General features: G+C 39.6%; 1 protein-coding gene across 3 annotated transcripts in view; it reads right to left on the reverse strand.

Annotated features, from left to right (window-relative positions):
* The window catches only part of ADAMTSL1 (ADAMTS like 1), an 827,290-nt gene that overhangs the window by 174,381 nt on the left and 632,778 nt on the right, over window positions 1-20,131 (reverse strand). For all 3 annotated transcript variants that reach the window (XM_072959360.1, XM_072959358.1, XM_072959359.1), the window contains one exon: window positions 12,245-12,543. In XM_072959360.1, the coding sequence (XP_072815461.1) occupies window positions 12,245-12,543 (299 nt within the window). The remainder of the gene's footprint in view (window positions 1-12,244; window positions 12,544-20,131) is intronic.

Consider the following 20,131-nt stretch of genomic DNA (forward strand, 5'->3'; position numbering starts at 1 on the left):
CTTGATAGTTTGCTTTCAGTCACACATAGCTACATATATAAACATATGTACATCTAAAGATATCTGTTGTTAAATATTTGTATACAGTTGTAGCAGAGTATGTGACCATCTATATAGTTTTATATAGAAATACACATGCATTTTCTTTTTAAAATTTTCTGTGTTAGTTCGTTAATTAGTACCTAAAATAGTACAACGACTTATCACTAATCAGCCCTTACTTCTTTCCTTCTAGCTACCCTTTCTCCAAGAAGTTATCACCCCATTTAAGAGTGACTGCTTCCTGAAGTGATGCTACACTGACTTAGAAAGGTTGCCCAGCAAGACCTTCATTTAAAGTGACATTTTAAAGCCAGAATTTGAATTGCCTTTCTTTTTTCCTAGTAAGTCTGATAAATCAAACATTAAAAAAGAAAAAAGTCACCATATTTGCCCTTTTGCCATGAATGACAATTTTCTTTTGTCCATGCTTTTTAAAAAGTTAAAAAAATGTTCTTCTGGGGAGGAGGCCAAGATGGCAGAGTAGAAGGACGCTCGTAACTCACCCTCTCCCACAAATACACCAAGACTCACATCCACAGACCCACTCAGACAACCAGAGCACCTGCAGAACTCCGACAGAGCATCGCCCTCTTCAAAAGACAGAGACACCAAAAATCTGGTAGGACAAAAGGAAAGAAGAAAAGAAAAGGCAAAACAGTGTAGGACTGGACCCGAGGGGACGGAGCAGCAAAGGAGGACTGGCACTCGTTCACTGGGTCTCCCCTCTCCAACTGAGAGGCCAGCGGGACAGAGGGGGAGCCTCCGAGGCTCAGATCTGTACAGAGCAGCCCTTGACCTACAGAACTAAGTTAAATGGGCACAGAGGGTCCCTGCAATGCCCAGCCCGAGAAGCGGGCCGGCAGCTGCAGGCAGAGCCAGGCTACCCGAGCCGGGCGGAGGATGGGGGCGGCTGCACTGAGGCAGCCCTGGGGGACTGCAGGGGGCTGCACACCATGGCTGTGGGTGCACAGGGCAGAACAACCTGGGCCCTCCATAAAACAACACTGCTGATGTGCCCTGGGGGGAAGGGTGCATACCCCCATCTCTGAAAACCCTTGGAAAGTTTTCGGGGGGAAAAGAGGCGGGGCTCAGGCACAGCCGCCATATCCTCCAGCGCTTAGCACCCAGGCAGGGGTGGGGGCGAAACCTGCATCCACACCTAAGGGCTTAGCAGCCTCAAAGGCCAGACGGAGACACCTAAGGACTCAGCAGCCTCAAAGGCCAGATGGAGACTTGTCTACAGCCCGAGGCAGATAAGATCCTTCTGTCCTGGTCCCTCAGAGAACTTGCTCCGCCAAGACAAACAAGGAGCTGGGTTTTGGCCCGGAGCAGTGGCAGCGCTGTTTCTCGGTCTTCCCCAAGCCTGCCTGCGGAGCTGCCAACCCCAGGAGCGCGCAGCGACACAGAGCAGTGAGCGACCGGCGCTGGGAGAGGGCGGGCAGCCCCTGGCCTTTCTGGCAGGAACGCAGGCCTTGACTGCAGTGCTGGGTGGGGGCGCGACCCGCCCTCCTACCTGGCCAGTCTGCGACATCTGACTGCGGCATCGGGAGGGGCAGTGACCCGCCCGCCCACAGCAAAGGAGAGCTGCACCTGACCCAGTGTTGGGAGGGGGCGCGATCTGCTTGCCGACAGGCACTGGGAGCGGCACAGATGAGGGCGCCAACAGTGGGCCTCTGGAAACAGCAAGCTGAGCTTCCAAAACAGGACAAAGACAGAAAGACTTCGCATTAAGAGCACACAGTCTACAGAAGTACTCCGCCCCCTCTTCCTTTTTTTTTAAAAACTGTTTCTACCTGTTCTATTTTCTATTTACCCTTTTAATTTTTACTTCTTAAACAATTATATATACCCCCAATTTTAATTCCTTTTAAATTTTTTATAAATATTTTTATTATTAGTGTTTTTAAAAATTCACATTTCATTTTTATTTCTCTTGCTTTTCATGTCCTGTTATTCATTATACACAGGTTTCAAATACAGTTTTTCCTCTTTTCTCCTTTTTTAAAGGTTTTTAAAGGACGTCTCAACCCGATTGCTATTTTGCTTCAACTTGCTCTTCTATTATTCATTATACACTGTTTTCAAACCTTTTTTCTCCCTTCTTTTAAAATTCTTTCTCTCTCTTTTTTTTAAGTTTTATTCCTACATAGGCATTAGATAGATAAACTCCTTAAGGACCACAACAGATAACTGATACTCCATAAACCACAGTGCCAGAGAGGTATGAGCAAGATGAAGAAGCAGAGAAACCATTTCCAATTAAAAGAACAGGAGAAAACCCCTGAAAGAATGATAAATGAAATAGACATCGATAGCCTACTAGATCAAGATTTCAAAAGAGTGATCAAAGTACTGAAGGAACTAAAAGAAATAGTGTTTAGAGATATAAAATATGTCAAAAGTGAAATGGAAGCTATAAAGAAGAGCCAAGTAGAATTGCTAAACTCATTGGTTGAGATGAGAAATGATCTAAAGGCTGGGCAAAGCCAACTAGATAATGTAGAGGAACGACTAAGTGACCTAGAAGACAGGACAACAGAAAGCACCCAATCAGAACAGCTACAAGATAAACAAATAAAAACAAATGAAAATAGCATAAGAGACCTATGTGATAACATAAAGCGTGCCAATCTTCGCATAATAGAGGTCCCAGAAGGGGAAGAAAGATCAAAGGGGATTGAAAAGGTATTGGAAGAAATCATGACTGAAAACTTCCCAAACTTAAAGAAGGAATCAGATATCCAAGTACAGGAGGCTCAGAGGGTCCCAAACAGGAAGAACCCAAATAGTCGCACACCAAGAAATATCATAATCAAGATGGCCAGAGTCAAGGATAAAGAAATGATCCTAAAAGCAGCAAGAGAAAGACAAAGAGTGAGTTATAAGGGAACCCCCATAAGGCTCTCAGCTGATTTCTCTACACAAACACTATAGGCCAGAAGGGAGTGGCAAGATATATTCAAAGTCCTGAATGAAACAAAGATGCAGCCTAGGATACTCTATCCAGCAAGGCTATCCTTTAAAATAGAAGGAGAGATAAAGAATTTCACAGACAAGAAAAAGTTACAAGAGTTTAGCAACACTAAACTCATGTTAAAAGAAATTTTCACAGGTCTACTCTAAATAGAAAAGCAGCAGGATGCTACAGAAATGAGAAACTCACAACTGGAAAGGTGATAACTCATAAATTACAAATAAAATAAACACAAAATTGTAAAAGAAGACATCTAAATCACCGAGAGTGGGAGAGTGAGGCAGGAAAATATAGAATATGTTTTTCTTTCTTTTTTAAATTTTTTGCTCTCAGTAGGATGGGTTTGAGATCATGTTACTATCAATTTAATAAAAACAGTTATAGTAATGGGCTAATAGACTTACAAAAAAGAGCAACCACAAGCCAAAAACTTACACGAGAGTCACAAAAACTAAATAAAATCCAAGATAATACAAAGGAAAATTACCAAACCACAAAAGGAAGAAGAAAGGAACAAAGAGGATATACCAATCAACTGCAAAGATAAGTTCAAAATGGCAATAAACACACATCTATCATTAATTACTGTAAATGTTAATGGACTAAATGCTCCAGTCAAAAGACACAGAGTGGCAGACTGGATAATAAAGCAAGAACCTTCAATATGCTGCATACAAAAGACCCACTTTAGGGAGAAGGACACATATAGATTGAGAGTGAAAGTATGGGAAAGGATATTCAATGCAAATGGAAAAGCCAAAAAAGCAGGTGTTGCAGTACTGATTTCAGACAAAATAGGCTTTAAAACAAAGGCCATAAAGAAAGATAAAGAAGGACATTTTATAATGATTAAAGGAGTAATACAAGATGAGGATATTACACTCATTAATATATATGCACCCAATATATGAGAACCTAAATACATAAAACAATTACTAACAGAGATAAAGGGGGATATTGATGGGAATACAATCATAGTTGGAGATTTTAACACCGCATTAACATCACTCTGCAGATCTTCCAAACAGAAAATAAATAAAGCAACAGAGAAATTAAATAATACAATAGAAAAATTAGATTTGGTGGATATTTTCAGAGCATTACACCCCCCAAAAATAGGACATACATTCTTTTCAAGTGCACATGGAACATTTTCTAGGATTGATAATGTACTTGGCACAAAAGAAACCTCAATAATTTTAAGAAGATAGAAATTATCTCAAGCATCTTTACTGACCACAATGCCATGAAACTAGGAATTAACAACAGAGAAACAAAGGAGGAAAAAAGGAAAGCATGGAGGTTAAACAATATGCTATTAAAAAACCAATGGGTCAATGAGGAAATCAAAGCTGAAATTAAAAAATATCTTGAGACAAATGAAAATGAAAGCACAACCACACAAAATTTATGGGACACAGCAAAGGCAGTGCTAAGAGGGAAGTTTATAGTGATACAGGCCTTCTTCAAAAAAGAAGAACAATCTCAAATAAACAATTTAACCCACCAGCTGAAACAACTAGAAAAAGAAGAACAAAAAACTCCAAAAGGCAGCAGAAGGAAGGAAATAATAAAGATCAGGGAGGAAATAAATAAAATAGAGATTTAAAAAAACATAGAAAAAAATCAATCAAACCAAAAGCTGATTTTTTGAAAAAGTAAATAAAATCAACAAACCTCTGGCAAAATTCACAAAGAAGAAAAAAAGAGAGAGCACAAATTAGCAAAATAAGAAAGGAAAATGGAGAAATTACAACAAATAAAATAGAAATACAGAATATCATATGAGAATATTATGAAAAACTATATGGAACCAAACTGGATAACCTAGAGGAGATGGACAAGTTTCTGGAAACATACAGTCCACCAAGAGTGAATCAAGAAGAAACTGACCACTTGAACAATCTGATCACTAGAAAGGAAATAGAAATAGCAATTAGAAACCTCCCTACAAATAAAAGTCCAGGAACGGACGGCTTCACCAGGGAATTCTACCAAACATACAAAGAAGAACTCATACCAGTCCTTCTCAAACTCTTCCAGATGATTGAAAAGGAGGGAATACTCCCAAACTCATTCTATGAAGCCACCATCACCCTGATACCAAAACCAGGCAAAGACACTACCAAAAAAGAGAAGTAGAGGCCAATATCACTGATGAACCTAGATGCCAAAATCCTCACCAAAATATTAGCACACATAAAAAATGACCAAGTGGGGTTCATCCCAGAGACACAAGGGTGGTTCAACATATGCAAATCAATCAATGTAATACATCACATCAACAAGAAAAAGGACAAAACCACATGATCATCTCAACAGATTCAGAAAAAGCATTTGATAAAATTCAACACTCATTTATGATAAAAACTCTCACCAAAGTGGGTATAGAAGGAACATATCTCAACATCATAAAAGCTATATATGACAAACCTACAGCCAGCATAGTACTCAACGGTGAAAAACTCAAAAGCTTCCCACTAAAATCTGGGACAAGACAAGGATGCCCACTATCACCACTCCTATTCAACATAGTCTTGGAAGCCCTAGCCACAGCAATCAGGCAAGAGAGAGAGATAAAAGGGATCCACATTGGAAAAGAAGAGGTAAAAATGTCACTATATGCCAATGACATGTTACTATATATAGAAAACCCTAAAAGGCCCATACAAAAACTACTAGAGCTGATCGAAGAATTCAGCAAGGTAGCAGGTTACAAAATTAACCTTCAAAAATCACTTGCATTTCTTTACACTAACGATGAATCAACAGAAAAAGAAAGTAAAGAAACAATCCCCTTTAAAATAGCACCCAAAGTAATAAAATACCTAGGAATAAACCTAACCAAGGAGGTGAAAGAATTATACACAGAAAACTATAAACCACTGATGAAGGAAATTAAAGAAGACTTTAAAAAATGGAAAGATATCCCATGCCCTTGGATTGGAAGAATCAATATTGTTAAAATGGTCACACTGCCCAAGGCAATCTACAGATTTAATGCAATCCCTATCCAATTACCCAGGGCATATTTCACAGAACTAGAACAAATCATAATAAAATTTATATGGAACCATCAAAGACCTAGAATTGCCAAAGCATTACTGAAGAGAAAGAAAGAGGCTGGAGGAATAACTCTCCCAGACTTCAGACATTACTACAGAGCTACAGTCATCAAGACAGCATGGTATTGGTACAAAAACAGACATATAGACCAATGGAACAGAATACAGAGCCCAGAAATAAACCCACAAACTTTTGGTCAACTCATCTTCGACAAAGGAGGCAAGACTATACAATGGAATAAAGACAGTCTCTTCAGCAAATGGTGTTGGGAAAACTGGACAGCAGCATGTAAAGCAATGAAGCTAGAACCCTCCCTTACACCATACACATAAATCAACTCAAAATGGGTCAAAGACTTAAACATAAGACAAGATACTCCTAGAAGAAAATATGGGCAAAACACTATCTGACATACATCTCAAAAATTTTCTCCTAGAAGAAATGAAACCACAAATAAACAAATGGGACCTAATGAAACTCACAAGCTTCTGCACAGCAAAGGAAACCATAAGTAAAACAAAAAGACAACCTATGGAATGGGAGAAAATTTTTACAAATGAAACTGACAAGCGCTTGATCTCCAGAATATAAGCAGCTCATAAGACTTAATAAGAAACAACCAAACAACCCAATCCAAAAAAGGGCAAAAGATCTAAACAAGCAATTCTCCAAGGAAGACATACAAATGATCAATAGGCACATGAAAAAATGCTCAATATCACTAATTATCAGAGAAATGCAAATCAAAACTACAATGAGGTATCATCTCACACTAGTCAGAATGGCCATCATTCAAAAATCCACAGATGACAAGTGCTGGAGAGGCTGTGGAGAAAGGGGAACCCTCCTACACTGCTGGTGGGAATGCAGTTTGGTGCAGCCACTGTGGAAAACAGTATGGAGCGTCCTCAAAAGACTAAGAATAGATTTACCATATGACCCAGGAATCCTGGTCTGGGCATATATCCAGAATGAACCCTACTTCAGGATGACACCTGCTCCCCAATGTTCATAGTAGCACTATTTACAATAGCCAAGACATGGAGACAGCCTAAATGTCCATCAATGGATGACTGGATAAAGAAGATGTGGTATATTTATACAATGGAATACTACTCAGCCATAAAAACCAACAACATAACGCCATTTGCAGCAACATGGATGCTCCTGGAGAATGTCATTCTAAGTGAAGTAAGCTACAAGGAGAAAGAAAAATACCATATGAGATCACTCATATGTGAAATCTAAAATAAAACCGAAAACAAACAAAGCATAAATACAAAACAGAAATAGACTCATAGACCTAGAGTACAAACTTGTGGTTGCCAAGGGGACAGAGGGTGGGAAGGGATAGACTGGGATTTCAAAACTGTAGAATAGATAAACAAGATTATACTGTATATAGCACAGGGAAATATACACAAGATCTTATGGTAGCTCACAGAGAAAAAAATGTGACAATGAATATACATATATTCATGTGTAACTGAAAAATTGTGCTCAACACTGGAATTTGACACAACATTGTAAAATGATTATAAATCAATAAAAAGTGTTTAAAAAGTTCTTTTTTATTGAAGTATAGTCAGTTTATAATGTTGTATCAGTTCGGTGTACAGCACAGTGTTTCAGTCATACATATACATACACATATTAGTATTCATATTCTCTTTCATCACAGGTTACTATAAGATATTGAAGATAGTTCCCTTTGCTATACAGTAGAAACTTGTTGTTTACCTATTTTATATACAGTAGCTAGTACCTATAAATCTTGAATTCCCAATTTATCCTCTAAGCTTTTTCTGAGCTTCAAAAATTTAATTTAAATAGATGATGGCCAGTTCAGGGTGGGGCATTTGAGATTTATGCTAGACACTGAAGATATTCCATCATATTCTGTAATTCTGACTACAGGATGTTCTCGTGGTTGCAGCTGGGATGAGCCACTTGAAATTCATGGTATGATGATATAGCAAAACATTTCACAAGAAAATATTGATATTGTCACTGATACTTCCCACTGGAATAGTCTGGCATTATTAAGGTCATGATGACAAGACGCTGGAGGAGACGAACTCTTCCAGACAGACTCTAGAGCTGTGGTTCTGTTTGAAATAAAGTTTCTAATTCATTTGCCTACCTGGTGGTATTCTAGAGATTCTAAATATTGCTCGAAAATGAAATCTGTTTTGGCTTTAGTCAGCTATTGAAAACCTTATGAATTTGAGTTGACAATCCCTGAGGCAGGAAAGGACCACAGGGTTTTTTGTCATTTGCCTTACTTGAAAGGGTTTGCTTTAGGGGCGTCTGAGGGGTGTATGAGTGATAGGACCTGTTTCCACTTTGTGAAACCCTTGTTTGTAGAACTGAGGTTCTTTCAAGACTGCAAGGAATGGGGTCACAAGGGTTAAAGTTTTTAAAAGGACATCAATAATCTTCTAACTTAGACATGTAGAACACATTTACATGACCTCAACCAATAATCTTAGATCAGGATAAAGATCACCTTCAGGGTGCTTAAGTGCCGACATTAAGAAGCATTCTATTGCCTTGGGTTACCAGAGGGGAAAAGGGGGAGAGAGGGATAAATTAGGAGTTTGGGATTAGCAGATACAAACTACTAAATATAAAACAGGTTAACAACAATATCCTATGGTACACTACAAGGAACTATATTCAATATCACGTAATAACCTGTAATGAAAAAGAATATATATATATATATAATGTATAACTGAAAAGAAGAGAAGCACACACAAAAAGGAAGCACTCTAGAGTTACTACATTCTAACACTTTCTAGAACGATGCCCTCGGCTTCCACAACCCTGTGCGTTCAGGGTCTGCTGTCATAAGGGCCAGTGGCCTCAGCATTCCTCAGTGGGGCTGGAGTTAGGGAGCTAAGGGCAGAGCTCTGTCGTAATGAAGGAGTATCTGGGACCAGCCTTGTGGCCAACACACAAGGCATTTTTGTGGCATGAACGAATGAAATGTCTAAAGGGCAGGGTGTTCCAAGCACAGTGTGCAATTTAGGCCAAGGGGTGGTGGGAATGAGGGCCTGGAGGAAGGAATGTGGAATAAGGGAGTGGCCCTCAAATAGGGGGCGTGGGAACTTGGAGGAGGGAAGACCCGTGAAGACTTCACCTGTGAGTTCACAGGACACTTGGCTCAGGGAGTCAGGCCGGAATGTGAGAAGTGAGCTCACGAAACTTGTGTTCTTTCCAAATGGGCTAATTTATGCTTTGAGGACATTTTAAACCAGCAACGAACACATTTAAAGACCTTCCTTTCTGATTCTGAGGTTTTCTTTCTTGACAGAAGCATAAGGAAGAGGGAACAAGAGGCACAGGATTTCACCTTTTATTCTTGCTGAAGTATCAATGTCCAGTTTTCCCTCAGCTAGATTTTACTGTCAATTTTACCATCTAGGAGGCCAGTATAATAAAGCTGTTCAGGTTCAAATCCGCTCTCCTTGACCATATCTATCAGTTCACGAATGGGAAATTAAAATATAATAAGGAAGTAATAGTGGGACACAGGACACAGATCTGAACAGGTTAGGCTCACTTTCCGCCTTCCAGAAAATGGGATTTTCAGTGTTTATATCTCCCAGAAGAGCATCATTGTTACATAACATTTGACGACAGTGTGGGGAAACTCAGCCATCAACTCCAGCCTAAATTACTAACTAGTTCCTTCTGGTTGTTCCCAATGCTAAGTGAAAGGTTAATTTTGTGTTTATCCAATTCCATTTCTTGAGATGACAAAAACAATAAAATTAGCTTGATCGGTCTTATCACCCCAAATTGATTTATAATCTATCTGTTAAACCAGCACATTTTTGATTGGCTTCAGCAGCAATGATTAAAAACATATATAGCCTTGTGGGTTATAGTCTAGTGACAGATCAAAGTTGGTAATACAATAAAATGTTACTGCCAAACAATGACTTCAAAATATACGTCTCATACCCTTAAATAATTTTTTAGTGTGTATGGACATCAACATGGACCATAAAAACTCATATATTTTCACCGCTTTGGAATTTTCAACTCTATCATTTCAGGCATAGATACACAACTGTAGGTAAGTGTTCACAGTTGTTGACACTTAAAGACCTAAGACATTTCAGTCACTTCACCCTGCCTTGGATATAAATAATATCCACTTTATGTTATACAAAGATGCTTGGTTCCTGTAAGCAGAGATCAATTGTATATCAAATACACAAATCTCATTTCCAAATCATCATTTCCTGAAAACATTTTAAATTAAAAACATCTGGTATACTCTTGACACTTTGTATTTTATACCCCTAGTTGATCAGCAGAATGGTGAGAATCTTAAAGATAAAGGTATCTGGTTATTTACATATTTCATTACTGCATCATTTTCCCCATCTGCTCATAAAGCTCCAGGCTTGACTTATAACTGACAATCATAACTGAAAAAAAAATTATGATCTCTGAAAGTACATTCATTTTAACCAGACATTGTGATCATTCCATTCAGGTGATCAGGGAAACTGGGGATAAACACACACCATCTGAACCCTTGAATCATTCGTTAGACTGGAAAGAAGCCACTGTAGCCACTGGCTGTGGCCTTTCCACCTGACCTCTCAGCTCCTGCCCAGTCTCGGAGATCATCAAAGCGGATTTCACACTTCTCCCTCATTAAGCATGGAAGAAGAGATGTCCTCACTGTGAGTGGGAGCACCACAGGAACGCAGATTAGCTGAGTTCCAAGAAACTGTCTTCCAGAATCAGATGGAAAAATTGAGGTTTTAAAATAACAGGCTTTCCATTAAAATACTTTGGAACCCCATGGTTTGAAATTGGAAGACTTAGAAACAAATGAGAACCTCGAGGTCAAGACTATTAAATGCGGATGAAACGACCTGATGGAGAAAACTGATTCTCTGTTCCTACTTGTTCCACAATCTGCTCCTTTTCAACTGCATGTGAACAACGTGGGCACGTGTATTCTTACATTCCCAGTCATGATGAGAGACGCTTTTTAAAAAGAGTTTCCAAAATGTCATGGTTTAGAAAACAGTTTAGGAAATAATTTAAATATATATATATTTTTATACCAATTCAGTAAGAAACTATGCTGAGAATGCAGAACCTTAGCTTGACAAAGGGGTTACTGACAGCCACCGAGAGGGATTTGATGGGAAATCAGCCAGCACGTCATCGCCTAGCAAAATCTCTTGGGAGTAGACATGAGACGGTGGCGATACCAATCTAATGTATTTTCCATAGCAGTACAAAAGGTCATAACCTTGAAGAATTAATTGTTGATTTAAAGGCCTTCTCCCACTACAGTTCCATTCATAATACCTGAAATTAAAAAAAAAAAAAAAACAACACCTGGACTACACCTAAGAGAACCAGGTCAATATACATGGGAACATTAAACATTATTTAAATAATATTCATTTGATGAGAAAGCTTCAGGAACTTTCTAAGGGCTTAAAGAAGTGTGGTTTGATGGAAAGACTTTAGACAGAGAAATAAATAAATTTATTAGCCGTCCCAACTGTCACTCACTAGCTGTGTGATCTCGAAGAAGTCACTCAGCTTCTTTGTATCTTAGTTTTCTCATCTGTCAAATGGCAGTGGGGTCAGCCTGGGGTCAGCCTGTAATCTTTAAACTCCTTTCCAGTTCTTGGTAACCACAGTGTTAACTGCCCTTTACACCCTTTCCCTGTGGGGATCAGCTGAGTAAAGCAGAGGGACGGCAGCCTGTTCCCAGGAACAGCAGACGCTTGTTGTCTTGGGTCTTGGTTTGTAACCACAGGCACTGAGGCAAGGGCGTAGATAAATGAAACTGACCGTTGACAGCACTGCCAAGTCGGTGTCAACTGTGTTTCTCAGTCAGATACCCTCGGATACAGTGCAACAAACCAGAGTGACAACTCAAAGTAAGAGCATTAGTTGTGTCCACTCACAGCTGACAGTCTGAAAGCCACTCAAGCCAAAGGAGAAAGACATCTGTGTTTCATTCAGAACGCTTTACCTTTAGATCGGCTTGCTCCCTTGACTTACTGGTCTTGGACTAGAGGCAGTCGTGTGACATGGGGGCACGCAGGGTGGGAAGTGACAGAGAAAGGACAAGAAGATGGCGAGGATCCAAGCCGGGTCCCCCCGCCTTACCTCCTCCACACGTCTCGGAGCACGTGGTGAAGCCCTGGTACTCCCAGTCGTAGAGCTCGTCGACATCCTGCAGGGCACGCAGGAGGGTGCTCTCTTCCGGGGTCAACTCTGTAACCTCTCCGTGGCAGGGTCCTGCGTAACAGGGGCGCTGGGATGCCGGCCTGGGCCCTTCACACTCGTCGACAGGCAGGTCAGCCACGGATTGGGAGAAAGACAGGAGCACCTGGCACCTGACTATTCGCACCTGGGTCCCCATACCACAGGTGACCGAGCAGGCCGACCAGGCCTCTGGGACGAACCTGCAGTCCGCAAGCAAACAAGAGGACAGGATGAGAAGCCCCAAGCCGGAGACCGTGGACAGCGTCGGGGGCTGCATCTCACTGGCTACCGTTGCCCAGTGCTGTCCCCGGATGTGCTCAGGGCTCCACCACCCTGCTCTGCGATGGGCGCTTCAGTGTGGCTGATGAACTCATCTGGCCCTGTTTCTGGATTGGTCTCTTCCTGAGTGTCATAGGAACTCCCAGCTGTAAGACATTCCAGCTACATACCACCTGCTTTCTCCCTGCTCTGCACCCACAGTGGCAGCTCTTCCGAGCAGGGAATTGGTTTCTTCTCTCTCAATCTAAATCCCAGCACTTGTGCCTCTTGCAAGATGCTGGCTATTCTTATAGCAGACCAATACTGATACTAAAAACTAAAGCAAAATAAGCCCTTAGAGATATTTAAGGAAGTAAATTTTTTTTCAGTCTGGATTTCATATTCTGTAACTTTCTTTGCTTTTCTGCTCAATGTGCCTCCCAAGATTTATTTATATATAGAAGGAAGGCTTTTTTTTTTTTCTGTAAGTTTCCAAGAATGGTGCAAAGCCTTGTTCCTCACACATTCTTTGAATTAGTCTGGATTGCAATGCTTTTTATATCATAGAGAAAAGCCATGCTATGAATTTAAATCTGTAGGCATGTCACAGCAAATGAGAGAGCTTCTGCATTCGTACTGGTCTGGTCAACAGCCTCTACCCCGTCCCCACTGAGAGAACCACATGAATGAGAACTTGGTTTTTCTCTGAGTTTCTCCAGAATGTAGGACAATATCCAAATTCTGGAGTAAAAAAAAGTCTTTTTTCCTCCCACTGATCAATAATGGTCAAAACAGTAATGACCTTGAGAGGGGCCTAGGGAACTGCTAACATTTTTTAAAAGTACACATAAGAATCTGGAGAAAGGACTTTGGAATAAAATTTTTAATTTTTCCACGATCCTTCTGCTTTCTCACAGGGAGTCATGCTGCGGAGGCATGCAAACCTGGCTCTTTAACCTTGGCTTTGGCAGAAAAGGAAAGAACTGATAAGGCGGTTATAGAATTAAGTCCCAGCAAGTGCAAACGGTTCCTATCTAGTTGAGGGAAACTGAAATTCTAACAGGAGACCAATCCAACTTTTCAAATGGAAAGAGGCACAACAAAGATGTGGCCTGGGTCTGGGCCGTGTGTGGGGCAGGGGGACTGGCCAGGAGAGCCAAACCTATATGCCTGAGGCATGGAAGGAACCCTTTCGAGAAAGGCCTGATGCCTGATGTTCTGAAGAGTCATCCATCTCCTGGGAGAGAATGAAGGTCACATACAACCTTGTCAGGGAGGTGGATGAGGGAGGAAGGGCCACTCAGAAATTATTCCCAAGAAATTCTCATACAATATCAACTCCCTCTTTCATTTCTGAATTCTTAACTCCATCTTCTGGCACCAAGAGAACTTGGGTGGGGAAGGGTGGAAAGCATCCTAAAAGATGAAAAAGTCTTTCTCTCTCTAAGTAATGCTTCTTGCAGCAGTTTTTTAGAAATAGAAAACCAAAATCAGCAATCAAAATAATTTTAACCCTCTTATTACACATTCACATATATCTGCCTGGGTCCTAGAACAAGAATCGTGACAAATACACCAGCACTGAATTTTACAGGCGCAGACAGAAAGGAAAATGCATGCGAACTATTTTGTAGACGAGAGAAACCCAAAAGCAAATGATAAGCTTTCCAACTCTGACAAGAGTGTGATGAATAATGTCCCTATAATAATGTGGTGCTGAACTGTGTTTCCAAATAAAAAAAAAGATGACAAGATCTCTGAAAGAACAGCACTCTATTGGCTTCTCCCACACAGCATGCATCACTGCTCTGTCCACAGTAACAGCCCTCCTCAGTGACCATGACAAGAAACCAAGGATCAGATGGCTTTTCTAGTAAAGGGCCAGATAGGGAATATTTGAGACTTTGTGCAACTCTGTTGTTGCCACACTCAATTCTGTGAAAGTGGCCCTAGGCAGTATGTTAACAAAACAGGTATGGCCGTGTTTCAGCAAAACTTTATTTACAAAAACTGGAGTAAGAAGATGGGATGGGTTATGGAAGTGTCTGAATACAGTCTGTGGGCTATAGTTTCCCAACTCATGCTACAGAACGCTTACTGGGGATCCCGAGCACACTGAAATTCATGGATAGTCTTCAAACTTCTTTGAAATCTCTTGTTTCCACCTTTCCCCCAAAATATAAGCTTCCACGTGTGACAAGTAGCTATACAGATTTGTTTTATTTTCCAGATTAAAAGTGAGTCCCAGATGAACTCCAATATGTGAAGTACACACAAATGGAGCCCTCCGCTCCCCATGCCTATCAGGGGAGCCACTCTGCATTTGCTCCCTGTCCAGGGCTAGGAAGACACACCAAAAGCATACAAAGCAGAAAGGGTGTGCTACCAGGGCCCTGTGAACTCGGCGCAAAGACTGAGACTTGTTATTTTAAAGCAGCATCTAAAAGAAAAGAAAAGAAAAGAAAAGAAAAGCAATGTGTGTGTATTTTTGACTATCTGGATACTTAGGGTTAATCTGCTTTATGTCTCCCAAGTGAGAATCTTATCAAGCGTCAAATAGCCTTACTGGCTTATCTCCCAACCCACTATCCTGAGGTCTTCATCAAGTTCACACCAATTAAGAACAATTTGGTCTTTAAGTGGTGCTGTCCTTTGGCAGTCATTTTAATTTCTCTAGTGCATACACTGGATGATATAATATTCTCTCTCATGGAAGGCAGGAGATTATATTTCAAAAGAAAAATATCTAATAGTGCAAATGGCCAAGTGAATAATAACTGTTTTTCATATGAAACTTTCCGCCACATCCCTAGATCTCTCAACTCTGTATTTACTATCTTGAGCTTTCTGGCCCCAAGTGGGAGGAAGGAAGGTCAGGGAGAGGGCAGTCAAGTGAGGAAGGAGCTTTAACTGCAACGCTTAGAAGACTCATCTTGAATAGTTTTTGCTGAGTTAGAACCTTTCAAGTGGGGATAAAATGGAGTCAGCATGGTTTTTAAAATCAGTCTGTTAATCGTTTTCATGTACAAATGTACAGTGTATTATTGAAGTTTAATTTGGGTAATTTAAAAATTCTTTTTGTTAGCAGCACCATGACCACATGAATGAAGAATGGCTTGGATAAGTGAGTTCTTTAAAAAATGGACTTGAGCTTCAGAAATGATATGATTTCTGCATTTAGTTTTCCCATCTCTAGGGTAAAACCAACAAACAAAACCCTGGCAAAGAAATAATTTAGGATTCCGCCTGGACTTCTGTTTACAAGCTTAATTGGTCATCTCACTAATAAAATGCTTATCCTTTAATTAGAAAGATTACCACAGTCCCTATTATATGAAATAGAAAACAGAGATAATCAAATTCACTTGTAAAATAATCAAAGTGGGTTAGTTTATTAGTGGCTATTATGGAGTCAGAAGCAAGGACTGAAGTCATAAAAACGATCACTTTCTTAATATTGATGCTAAACAGAAACAATTCACTCTTGGTTAGTCTCATGTCAGTGCAGATATTAGCCAGAGTTAACTCCAGTTTTTGCACACGTGGTCTGATACGTAACTTTTCCTTTTCTCCTCTTCTTTTTCTTTCTCATCCTCTCATACCCATTTCTTCAAAAAGATCACCGGGATTATTTAAAATAAGAGTAGCTCTATAATTGTGTTATTTTGATGCTGTTACTAGCCTCCCTTCACTCTCCAGTTTCAAAATGCAAATTGAAAGCTGCAGGAAATTTCATTAGAAATACTCGATTTTCGTTTAGTTTTCAATCATACAACATTTGAATTATAAATTGATAGGGGCTGTGGATTTATTTTTCCTCTTTCTTTTGGTGATTTTAGGGTGAAGGGGAGAGGAGGGAATGAACTGAATAGTGTAGGAAAAAATTATGAAAACTTTAAAATGGACCCAAAAGATGACTGAGTTTTCTGTTACGTGTGTCCTTCCTAGTTACTTCAGTCTTTCATTGACCGTGAGTTATTTCACCACTCTATAAATTGCAGAAAATTGATAATGAAAATGATTCTTGCCCATAGAAATGTAGATGAACTGTGTCTAGAAAAATGCAATTGGTTGCCCTGTGGAAAGACTCATTTTACATCTATCTGTAAATTCATTTCAGCATTCTTATTTGCCTAAATATGTTTGGTTCTTTTACATTTCCTTTGAATTGTTTGTAATGTCTTCCTGGTCTCCTCATGAATTAATGAAGTAAATACAACATATGACAGATGTTTATTTTATATTTGCATGAGAATCATGGTTATTCCCTTTCTAAAATTTTCTCTTTTAACTAGTGGCCACAGAGGGATCTGGAGAAGAGTATATTGGAAAAATAAAATGCTGTATAAGTAATTCCATAACAAATTAACCAGGAAGTCTTTTACATAAATATGTCATTGTGCGGGGGTGCTGAAAAAAATCATCATATGCTATTGGTAAAAACGGTATTTCGTATTACCTCATCTTATTTTTAATAGTCTTTCTCTATTCTTTTTTGTTAGTTTTGAAAAGCTCGTTCTCCTCCTGACTGTGGACAATCCTTGAGACAGTAATATCTTTAGGAAAAGGTGCAGTTACCTAAACCTAGCTGAGCATTTGGGCATCTGGACTAAAGAAGCATTTGGATCTGTGAGGAAAAAAAAATGTTTCTGGGGGAAAGAAACTCAGAAAGGGAAAGGGAAACACGTACTTTCACCTACTTCCTTATTTAGTTATTCAATGTCTCTCAATGAAATTAAAATGAAAGACTTTGGGGGAAAAAAACCCCTCCAAACTAGTAAACAAACAAAAACCTTTGGAATGCTACTAAGGGACTGTAATTGCATCACTTTAGGAATTTTGGAATTGCTTGTAAAATCCATCATACTAAGACAAACTTAGAATGATTATTTAAAAATAGAGCTAGAGCGTTATAGTTTTGAGAGAACGCTTATCCAAAATATGCCTCCGCATTCACTGAGAACCACACCTAAGTCATTCCAAACAAATGAGAATCTAACTTATTGTGAAAGACCTTTAGTCAAGGATACTTGATCTGCATGTGGAATTGTGAAAATATTTCTCAACTGCTGTTGTTAGCTTACAGCTCTCTGGAACTGCAAATAATTCAAATAATTTATGCTGGTTATGTAATACATGTTGAAGTCTCCAAGCAAAATTTTACAAAGGTGTCCAGGACACCACTCTACAAAGCATCTAATAGCACCACTTTTTCCCATAGGTTCCTCAAATTCTTAAGTGTCATGCCTGAGTTATGAGAGTCTTCAGCACTGGAAGGCACCCGGTAGTATCACCAAGAATAGAACAGTTCTAGAAATTAACATGACAAAACAAATGACAATTTTGGTGCGGTCACCAATACAACTATCTGGAAAAAACAAAACAAAACAAAAATAAAAAAACAACCCAGTGATTGTCCTGTCTAGTGCTGCTAACCAGTGATGTGAAGAAAGGACCCAATACTGTAACACTCTACAGTGGGAGTGTTATCTTTAGAGGTATTTTCCATGCAGCTAACTTCCTTTTCTCATGATAATGATGCCCTTTTGGATTGAGAGGCAGCTGGCCTCTGCAAGAATGCCTCAATGGCTTTCTTGCAGAAATGCTCAGTGCTGGAAGTGGGGGAAGAAAGGCTGACTGCATTAAAGAGCACATTTTCCTTTCAAAGAGACTTTGTACTAGAAGGAAATGCTGTGGGAGATCAGAGTTCTCTTAAAGTTCCGATGAGTCAGAGATGACTGGGCTCTTTCAAAGTCCAGGACCTCATACATTCGAGCACTCTGTTCAGCTCATCTTGTAGGTCTCATCCACCTTCCTGCACTGTGGTTCCAGACAAGGTATTAGGAGGAGTCCTACTAAAGGAGGGACCTTACTGACCATCAGGAGGTTGTTCTTTAACAATAAGAGAAAACCCAGCAGCAGAAAGACAGTGAATAATCAGTGTTTAAAGGGTATTGGCCCCACACTGCTTGGGATTCCCAATAAATCCAGTCCTCAAAATTATCTTGTTTCCAATAGCATCCAGCACACCTGGTCATGCCTTTTTTCTCTAAGTACTTTCTTCTCCTGACTTACATGACACCTAGTGCTCCTGGTTTTTGTTTTTCTTTTCTGGTCATTTCCTACACAGGCTCCTTTTCTAGATTCTTCTCCTTTCCTCAAGTTAGACTCTCCTCTCCATTTTCTTATAATAGTAATCAGTCTTCAACAATCAAGTGTGAATCTTTCTGGAATAACTATCTCCTTTACTAGGCCAAACCTCTGAGAAGGCAGAATTCACATAATAGCTGCTCAATAAATACTTTTTTTTTCCCCCAAATGAATAAGTGAGTGGATAAATAGGAGGGTAAGAGTCAATGTCATGAGGGATTTGATATTGGGCTTCTTCTTGAGCCCAAGATGAAAACCAAGCTAGATAAAGAAACAACAGCTTAACAAAAAAACACCTGCACTCTAATGTTCATAGCAGCACTATTTACAATAGCCAAGACATGGAAATGACCTAAAGGTCCACTGACAGATGACTGGATAAAGAAGTTGTGGTATATTTATAAAATGGAATACTATTCAGCCATAAAAACAACAATGTAACGCCATTTGCAGCAACACGGATGTCCCTGGAGAATGTCATTCTAAGTGAAGTAAGCCAGAAGGAGAAAGAAAAATACCATATGAGATCACTCATATGTGGAATCTTAAAAAAAAAAGACAAATGAACTTAAATAAAAAACAGAAAAAGACTCACATACATAGAATACAAACTTGTGGTTGCCAGAGGGGTGCAGGGTGGGAAGAGACAGACTGGGAGTTCAAGATTTGTAGATACTGACAGGTATATGTTGAATAGATAAACAAGTTTATACTGTATAGCACAGGGAAATATATTTAAGATCTTGTAGAAGCCCAGGGTGAAAAAGAAAAAGAAAATGAATATATGTATATTCATGCATGACTGAAAAATTATGCTGTACACCAGAAATTGACACAACATTGTAAACTGACTGTAACTCAATTAAAAAAAAAAAAAAGAAAGAAACAACAGCTTAAAAACTCAAAGAAATTAAATCCTACTTTTCAGTTCCAGGCATTAGCATGGAAAATCCAAAAAGCTCTTCCTGTTTTAGAAGTTTCTCATGATCTTTTTAAAAGTTATTGTGCCCAAATTTCGTAGCTGTAGTGGGCTTATTTATTTTTATTTCTTATAGCTGCCCTTGAGCAGTCTGTGCTGGCCTCTGTTCATCCTGGTGGGGTGCTGGGTTATCCTGTAGCTTGAGGTGTTTCAATTCTGTCTCTCTCATACTTCAGTTAAATCTCAGTAAAAATGCTGTTTTGTAGAATAAAAGGATTTGAGGTCAGCTCTGAGCCACAGGCTGCCTTCAGTAATTTATGCATGACTCTGGTCTAACAGTGCTTTATTATACAACCAGCTACCCAACAGTGAAGGCTCCAGAGCATTCTGGAATTGTTCCTAGATTACAGGAGCCCAAGGAGAACTCCTATTTTTCGGTCTACTCTTTAAAACTCCATACA

Source organism: Vicugna pacos, chromosome 4 (assembly GCF_048564905.1).
Source record: "Vicugna pacos chromosome 4, VicPac4, whole genome shotgun sequence".
Taxonomy (NCBI): Eukaryota; Metazoa; Chordata; class Mammalia; order Artiodactyla; family Camelidae; genus Vicugna; species Vicugna pacos.